Source organism: Lichenostomus cassidix, chromosome 4 (genome assembly GCF_008360975.1).
Source record: "Lichenostomus cassidix isolate B80296 chromosome 4, HeHo_3.0, whole genome shotgun sequence".
Lineage (NCBI taxonomy): Eukaryota > Metazoa > Chordata > Aves > Passeriformes > Meliphagidae > Lichenostomus > Lichenostomus cassidix.
Window position 1 is genome coordinate 5,412,629 of NC_139484.1, and position 9,359 is coordinate 5,421,987.

At 43.0% G+C, this 9,359-nt stretch overlaps 1 protein-coding gene across 1 annotated transcript; it reads right to left on the reverse strand.

Moving 5' to 3' along the window:
* Positions 1-559: 559 nt before the first annotated feature.
* LOC146437726 (uncharacterized) lies at positions 560-3,489 on the reverse strand. Its single transcript, XM_085057664.1, has one exon. The coding sequence runs from the start codon at positions 3,487-3,489 to the stop codon at positions 1,150-1,152; it is 2,340 nt and encodes a 779-aa protein (XP_084913790.1). The 3' UTR covers positions 560-1,149.
* Between the last annotated feature and the right edge of the window lie 5,870 nt (positions 3,490-9,359).

Genomic DNA, 9,359 nt, shown 5'->3' on the forward strand with positions numbered 1-9,359 from the left:
TGATCTTTTTAAAGCATTGCTTTGCAATACATTTAGTAAAAAAAGACTTCACAAAGCCCACCTGCTATATATCAGCCCTACTCCTAAGGAAAAATTCTGCAAGAGAGAAGAGAGTATTTCTGATTACTTTGGGCCATCCAAGGCTCACTTGCTGTAGAGTCAGCAAATACACAGATTCTGTATACAGTTTGTAAAAGACAAAAGAGGAAAAGCAGAAAGAAGGATAAAGAAAACATTTTACATGGACTGAATAAAATGAAAGTGTGCTGTCCAAACCTGAATACCCAGCTGTGTAAAAGGTCATGAACAGGAAAGAAGGATGACTTGAGAGACTGATGGAACCTTGTTCACCGCTTCCAGTCTGAGGTTTACATTTCAAACAAGGTGAACAAGTAAGCGATAGGGAATACACATTTTCTGGTATCCCAAGAGGCATACACATTTTCTGAGATACCAGCATTGGATGGATATTCTCCAAGAACACAAAGAAAGACAATTTTCAGGCAATTTGAGAAAATTCTTTCCTTTTATTGCTTTTTCAAACATAGGTATCTAGACTTTACTAAAAAGCAAACAAGCGACTACAGCAGGGTAGTCAAATTGCCTCAACTAAGGGCAACTTTGTAAAATAGTTATAGACTGAAAATACTAAAACATCTCTTAAAGGAATGATAATATATCTGGTTCCTATTATGAAAACTTGGACTACCTAATTCCCTACAGTAAATTGAATTAAAACTATCTGTTGTGATTTCCTACACTAAAAACAACTACATCCTAAAAAAAACATTAAAATCTTAGGTTCCTAAAAAAACTACAAAAAATTCCCTAACAGGCTAGGTTTCAAGTCTTTGAGGTGCTCCAAGCAACCTCTGCAAGGTTCAATCTTCTGTGATGTGAAGGTGGATCCAGATTCTGTCTCACAGGCTTAGGCAACATCATGACAGCACTGTTGTTATCTGGAAGTGAAGGCTGAGGAAACTCAGAGATGGGTGTCTGCACAGTGAATACTTGTGCTGCAGCTTCTTTCCTCAGGAGCAGGAAAGCAGTTTGAGGATTGCCAGTGACACATGCACCAACCAGGTGGTGATGACATGGCTGCTGTCGGGTGGGAGCTCTCCAAGCTCAGCTCTGGGCAGGGAACTCCTCTCAGTTGCTGCACAGCAGCATCCACAGGCGAAGCCGCAGGTGACCGTACGCTCGCATGGCCTGAGCGTGGGCGGCTGGATCTCGGGCCAGGTGGTCAAAGAGATTGAGAGGCTCTGCTGTTCTCATCTCTGGGGGAATGCTGATCTCTGCAGGAAGCCTATCGTTGCCCAGCACAAAGTGCTCCAGCCGTTTCACCTGCAGGCAGCGGCGCAGGTACGCCATGATGTCCCACAGCCGCCGCTCAAACTCCCTCCTGCGCCAACGGGACGGTGGGACGGTGGTCAGCACGTGAATGACCACAGCTTTCCAGATGGAGATGGAGAAACCTGTGCCCTTCAGGATGCAGGTGAACACCTGCAGGCATTTCAGGTGCAAACTCTTACAGGGCATCTGCCTTGTGATGTGCTGGAAGAATTTGGCCTCTGCCACAGCGTATGTTTGCAGCCACGCTGTGCTTGGCATCAACTTGGCCCTGGTGGGCTGGCTGCTCCCAGAGGTGATGGAGCTGCCTTTCTGGGCCTCTGGGGGCTGGCTGACCACAAAGATATCGGAGTCGCCTTGGCGCACCCCAAAGAGCAGCTCCACCATCAGGTTCTTCTGGCCATTGCTCAGCTGCAACTGGCAGGACCTGCTGCAGGGCTGAAACACTGAGTGCCAGGAGTGGGACTCAGGCAACTGCAGCCACGAGGATCTGAGCAGCCGGTAGAACCAGCGGGAAGTTTTCTTCACATCCAGGTAGGAGCCTTTGCACAGGGTAGCTAGGAGGCTGGGCTTCTGCTGCTGCCTCAGCTCCTCCTCTGGGTGGTGCACGAAGCACAACACCTTCTCACCCACCTGCTCCCTCTGGCATGTGCACAGCTGCTCCACCCGCACACGGAAGGTCCTTGCTGCCACCTGCCCTGCCCTGCTCTGTTCCAGGTGGAAGGCGTGTCCCGGTGGGGGATTCAGCGGGACCAGCATGTGGTAGACTACATCCCGCTCACAGGGACTCCAACCCTCAAAGGCACTGCCCACCCCGATGGCTGCCTGAGGAACCGGGTAGAAGCTGTTGCTCACACTGTCAGCCAAGACACGTGTCAAGCTCTCCATGAGCTCAGCTGTCACTGGGCAGCCTCTCTCCAGGTCCTCAGCAGGCCCCTGTATGCGATCCACAAGAAGGATCCCTCGCTTTTTACCAACATCACGGGCATCTTCTTCCGCTCCCGTTTCACATCTTCTATCTTCTTCCTTGCCACCGTCACTGTTTGCTTTTTCACTGGCAGCCACATTACCCAGTTCATCTTCTCTTTCATCTTCATTTGCCTCGCCTTTCCCATTTGTGTCACCATTTTTCTCATCTTTTTTTGAAACACTGATCTCTTCATTTCCAGGATCAGTGTTTTCTTCCTTGGTTGCAGCAAACCCACTATGGCCTATTGCCTTCCCACCATCACTGTTAAATTCCTGCCCTATCCAATCACTATCTCTTTGTTCACTGGCATCATTGCTTTCCTGCAGGTTCACATCTGTGTTTTCTTCCTTTCCACCTGTTTCAAATTCTCCTTCATTTAAATCAATATTGTTGCCTAACTTCATATTCACACCACTGGATTGTTCTTCATTTCCCTGTCCTTCTTCTTCCTTTGCAGCATCCTTTTCTTGCTCCATCTTTATATCCTCATTTTCTCCTTCATTTTCTTCATCCAGGCCTTCTGTATTTCCATCAACATTTCCATGTTCTTCTTCATTTCCTTCACCAGTGGTGGTGCCAGGCCCATTCCCATCACTCCCACCTTCATCTTTCTGGCAATCATGGCCTTCGTCATTTTTAATCTCACTGTCTGTGATAAACTTCACATCTTCATTTCCTTCATCAACACCCTCTCCTTCATTTGATGCCTCAAGACTGCCTTCACCTTCACTTCCCATGCTGCTGTTGCCTGCCTCCACAGTCACATCAGTGCTGTCTCTGTCTTCCTTTAAATCAAAAAGATCTTCGTCCAGGTCTTTTCCCTTCTCTTCGTCAAAGGTGTTCCAGGAGCTCTGTTCCTTGCCACTGCTGTTGGCTTCACTGCTCCTTCTCCTGAGGCTAAAGCACAGCCCCACGAGGAGCAGCACTCCGGCAAGGAGCAAGAAAGGCCAGTGCTGCAGGGCAGCAGAGAGCAGGGCTCCCCAGCCCTCGTCCTGCTGCTCCAGGGGCTCCTGCTCCAGCTCCTGCAGCAGCCGAGCCATCTCCCGCTCCAGCAGCTCCTGTCGCTCCCGCATGCGCCGGTGCGCGGCCTCATCCAGCCCATCCCCAGCTGGCTGGGGGAACTGGAGCAGGCTCTGCACGAGCACCAAAAGTAGCGCCAGGACAGCCATGGTCTGCAGGAACACACACACACAAGGCTTCAGTGGGGCCGCCATGGAGGCAGCCAGTGGGGACAGGAGCCACAGGGATGTGGCAACAGCAAGGACAGGGTCCCCTGACAGGGCAGCTGGCAGGAGGCAAGGCCTGCAGCGCTGCCCCAGCAAGCACCATGAGCAAGGCGCTGCTGCCCCAGGCTGGCCCTGCATGCAGGGGCACAACACACACCCCAGGCTCCACGGCCTCTGCCCAGCCCTCCTCCAGCCCTGCCTCCCACCCCGTGTGCACTTACCGCTTGCCCAAGCTCTACTGGGGCAGCGGCACTCCATGGGGCCTTTTATAGCTGTCCCCATTGTGACATGGCCCCTGTGTGTCACAGAGCCCAGAGCGCATCACAGGCCAGCCCGGCCCACCATCCCCACCCCAGCTGGGGATCTCAGCATGGCCCCAGGAACCCAAAGCCCCAAGAGACACACAGTGCAGACACATCTCTGGGAAACTGGGAAACCCTGAGCTTCCCTTTACAAAGCAGCACAAGTGTCCCCCAAACACCCCTTGACCAATAGAAATTTGGGTGACACCACCCATAGATGTTCTCGCTATACAGGTGTAGGCATTTATTATTCTAGGAGACAAGATTTTCAAGCAAAAATTGACCAATTGATTAATATCATCAAAACATAAAGATCCTCCTTGAAACTACTTAACAACCCACACCCTGAACTCATCCACTACTGTTTCAGGATTCTCCAGCAGGCCCTACTCTCTAAGTTCAAAAACTCTTTAGAGATCCTAAAATTGGACTAATCCAAAATCCCCCAGGGCCATCACACAACTGGATCTTATTGTTTATCAAGATGATAAAAACAAACATCTTATAGTGTCTGAAAAAAATCATTACTTCCTGTCTCGACACAAATAGCATTGCTACTCCCTCAGCCCGAAGATCATTAGGCCAAAATGACCCTCGGCATCATGATTCTTTCTAAGGTACAATACAGTGGATATTAAATGTCAGTTTTCAGGATAAAAACTCTTTGTTCTGACTCAAGCTGTCATATATATTTGTTCTTCCCCTCCTCCCAGGATCTAATTTGATTTTGCTCAAATTTCATTAATTGTTTAAAAATAGCTTCAACTTCTTGGGCTATATTATTGTGCTAGATGCACAGCTTTCAAAGTCCAGCTAATATAAAACAACACACAAAATTTCTTCTCCTTTAAACTTTCACAAAAGCAACACTTTAAGATCTGAAAAATAACATACAAATTGGCTCCAGGTGAATAATTTAATGCAAAGGGTAAATTAAAATTTAAATAGCAGAAATAGGCTACAACGGGGAGCGGGGAGGATATAAGAAATAAGCATTTCATTTTCTTCATGCCTGGATAAGAAATATGGCCATGTAACTGAAGTCATTCATCATCCATATTTCCAACACCACCACTGCTCAGGGCAGCTGTTCCTCAGATCAGTTGTTTGAGGATCTCTAAAAAGTCATCTTAGCTGAAGAAGTGACCCAAATAATTTGAATGTTAACAAGTACTCTGCTTCCAGAAAATGTCAAAACTGTAGGAGTCTGATTTTTACCTCCTCACTAGCATCAATTTTAGTGCTGGGAGGAGCAAAGAGGGCAGTGTACTTGGTAATCCTCTTAATACAAAACTGATCTCCAGGATGCCACTGGTGATACATAGCCAAATTATCTTCTGAAAAAAACAAACAAGAATTGTCAAAGTTCCTATGTCATTGTTATCATATTGCTGTTCACATATAAGTGACAGAACATGTCTGTGAATTAAGAACTATAAATATCATCTATGTTTGTAATAACCTTTAACAATTTTAACAACTATTAAGTAGTGAACTTACTAGAAAACTAAGCAGTTTATGAACCCACAGGACAGAAAAGGCCAGAAATTTCTTGATGTACATATAAAATCTATTTGTCTAAAGTAACTTGCAACGATTAAAGACAAGAGAACTGTACCGATGGAAATCGTAATAATAGGTTCCTCTATGAAGAAAAAAATAAACCATACCTTCACAGGATCAAACTGTCTGTTATTCAATTCAGACTCAACTTTTTCCTCACATGCTACAAAGCATCGAAAGTAATACAAATTCATCTTTTAAACTTGGGGAATTTAAAGACAAATCAAATGATGAATTTGGATGACTGTGTTCATTAAATAGATAAAAATAAGCTCTTAATGTTAGGTAAATTCCTCAGGAATTATACAGATGTTTTGTACACGGCTAAAATTTCAGTTACATAATTCAAGAGAAAAACAGTACTTTTTTTTATTCCTCACTTGTTTTGTACTTCCTAGCTAATAACTATATATATTCACTTTTTTAATGTTCTTTTTTAGAATAAAGACATGTCTGACTTTGAACTGGATCTGCCTGTTCAGTCTATAGCCCAGTAAACTAAAGTAGTAGAAGCCATAAATTTTAAGGTCCTGATTTTCAAAGCACACCAAAATTGCATACTACATATGTACAAGAGTACTTCCAAGACAAGTTGAAATCATACATTTGAATTTCCTCAATAAATAGATTGGCTTCTGCATCTGTAGCAAAATGGTTAACCAGCAATCAAAATACTTTTAAGGTCAGGGAGCTTACAGAAGTGCAAGGTGTGTCTATCATAAATACTATTACTGTGAAAATTCATAAATTAAACCTTTCAGATATAATGTTCCTTCCTTTTAGTCCAAGAACACTCAGAAGCTAGATTCTGCCGACAAACTGATTTCTGATAATTAACAAAACCATGAACTTGATGCACGCTGTATCCTGACTTTCTCTCCTACCTTTGTAGCCACATGGCAGGAGGTAGAGATAAATATTGTACTTTTCTTTTGCAGAAATTCAAGAGCTCATTTAGCTGTGATGCTCCTTTCTTATGATGCTCCCTTTCCTGTAGGAAAAGATAAAAAATTATGAGCTTTACATGCTGGGATTCTTATGCAGAGTGGCCCCGCTTAATACTTGTTTCCACTTTCCAGTTCTAGTCAAAGAACAGAAAGAAAGGCTTTAAACCCCAAAGAGACATCTAATAAGCATCTTTCTGACAATGTTTTTTCTGGAAACACAGCGGAAGCTGTCAGGTGGATGCTGGAAGGCCCCTCAAGCCGAAAGCACAGATGCAATGCAAAGAACTATGATAACATGTCATATTGTAGGTTGTGTGGTTTATAGAAAATAACAGATTTTGAACCCCAAGTGTAATCATCCCTTTTGCAATGGGCTAAGGACATAGTTCAGTCATGTTCCCAGCTAACATTCTCAGTCACTACCCCAGATCACTCCCTGCTGGCCTTCACCTCCAGCTACAGGTCTGCTCCTCATTTCCCGTAGCTTTCAAGGGAAAGCTTGAGATCATATTCACACTTCCATGATTATCCTTGTCAACAGGATCGGAGGTTGTGAGTCTGACAATACACAATTATCTTACATTAGGGGAGGCTGAGGGAAAGTAAATGGACCATCAAGAATCCATAGCTGTGCTCTACCTGCTCTCAGGCAGGTACCAAAACACCCCCACAAAGCTTTTTGCGACACGAAAACACATCCCTTGAGTGTGCCACGAAATGTTTGCTTTTCGAGTACAAAGAAAGTCATACTTTAAAGAGTCAATTTAAACAGCAAGTATGATTTTCAGCATAAACAGCAGAATCTAGAAAGCATACTCAGCATAAGGCAAGATGAAGTGCCCAGTTATACTCTTATAAATCGTAATGTTTGCTCTCCATTAGTACAGGCACATTGCAAGACTTCCTGGCTGAAACACTAAAAACATACTGTCTACACTACAAAACTCAATGCAGTTATAATTTTGGTTCAATTTATAGTAATTGAGTTCTTTGAACAGGCAGAGAAATTTAACCTGAGTTAGCTTCTTATTTTTTGCCCTTAATAAAACTATTATTTCATTGCTGACATACTATGGACTAACCCATGTATTTTTTGTGGCAGAATATTGCATATTTCTGGCAAGATTACAATGGCAAACATTCACTGAATTTACGTTGCATCTTTTCAGGCAAGTAGTACTCCTCAGGGTTTAGAGGGAGTGCATTCCATGCTGTGCTAAAACCTAATTCCAGGCGACATCCTTCTATGTGTCCCCATTGAGACAGCCAGAGTCTGGAATTCAGAGGTCTGTATATCAAGCTGGCTAAGCTGGGTTGAACTGAGACTCCTTCTTCAAAATGAGCTTAATAATTACATAAAATTCCAAAGACACTGAACTATCTCCCATATAATCTGCTGTTCTATTCAGTGGTATTTGAGAGCCACCAAGTTCTAGTCTCTTATACTGTAGGGATAGATGCACCTCAGACAGTGTATTTGTAAACCAGAATATATATATGCACATAGTATAGATGCTAAAAAAAAATTCCAAAATACACACAATTTTAGGAGATACAAAAAAACCAAACCAAACAAAAAAAAAAATCCAAAACCTGGTTGCATGATGCAAATTAAGTAGCATCAAAATATTACTGAATTAAACATTAGTTACACTGGAAAAACTAGTTGTTGTTGCTGTTACATTTGTACTCCAGCTCACAAAGTATCTTTGCAATTCCAGTTTGAGTTCTTCCTTATCTTCCAGTTTATCTTTAGCATTAAATACGCATAAAAACTGACTATGATTTCACAACAAATTTCATGATTTTAACTCCTGCTTAATTTCCCCGTATTTTCAGTAATCAAGTATAAATACTGCTTTAGTCAAAGCACCACATCAGATACTCAAAATTCTGTAATTTTTTTGGGATTTCCATTAGGTTCTTCTCTAAAGAATCTTGATTTTAGACCAGGCAGCTCTCCTTCATAAACACAAGCTACTTGCTGTATTCCTCAGTATCAAGCTTAACATTTGGCAGCATTTAAAGAGATTTTCAAATAAGCTCATCTAAGAAATCCCATCTAATTAATTTAGATTATCATTGTAGTACATCACCTCAGCCCTCTTTGCAAATGCTGGCAGCAATTATATCACTCAATGAAAATCCTAAATAGCATCAGCACTAAAATTAACTGAAAATACCTACAGTCAGATAAGAACAGTTCCTCATTGTGGCTTCTTACACTACAAGTCACATTTAATCAAGTCCAGTGAGCTGCAACAGCCAACCTCACTCTAAGGATCTCCTTTGCTGCTCTTGGGGGCTAAGATGACAAAGTATCTTACATGATTCAAATGAAATAATATTTCAAACATGTATCTACCAAACTCACCTGAAGTCTTCCACTCAGTCACACCTCCCCCCACAGCACTAAAGGCTGCTTTCTCGCTAAGGCCACCAACCCCTCACATCACTCTCCTTCAAACAATTTCATCACCTTGGGACTTTAACTCCTAATCAGAGCAAAATGCCTCAAGGCCTCCATCATAGATCAGGTCCATTTACTTTTTCATTTTCCCTGTACTTCATCTTAGAGAGGGCCTGCTATGAACAATAAAAACATCCCACACCATAAAATCCGGTATCTCATTGCCTTCTTCTTCTTTAGTAATATTTCTTCTGCCTTTCTTTCCTCTGACAGAAAACCCCTCACAAACTGCCATCTACTCCCTACCATCATCAGCCAACCACTGCTGAAAACCCCTGTCCTCTGCAAGCAGGTGTGGGTAAACAGGAATTTAAATTGCAGCCTAAAGTCTTTTATGATCCCTAAACTGACTGTGGGTATCGATAGGCTTTTTTGTTGTTCCAATAAGATATGTTTTTAATTAATTCATGCACATTAGTCAATGCAATTATTTTCTATAAAATTGTGGTTTCATCCAAAAAGCACCCCCAAAATATCCAGTGCTAATTTCCCATAAAACTAGCTGGACGGATATGAGTTCTACTACCCACT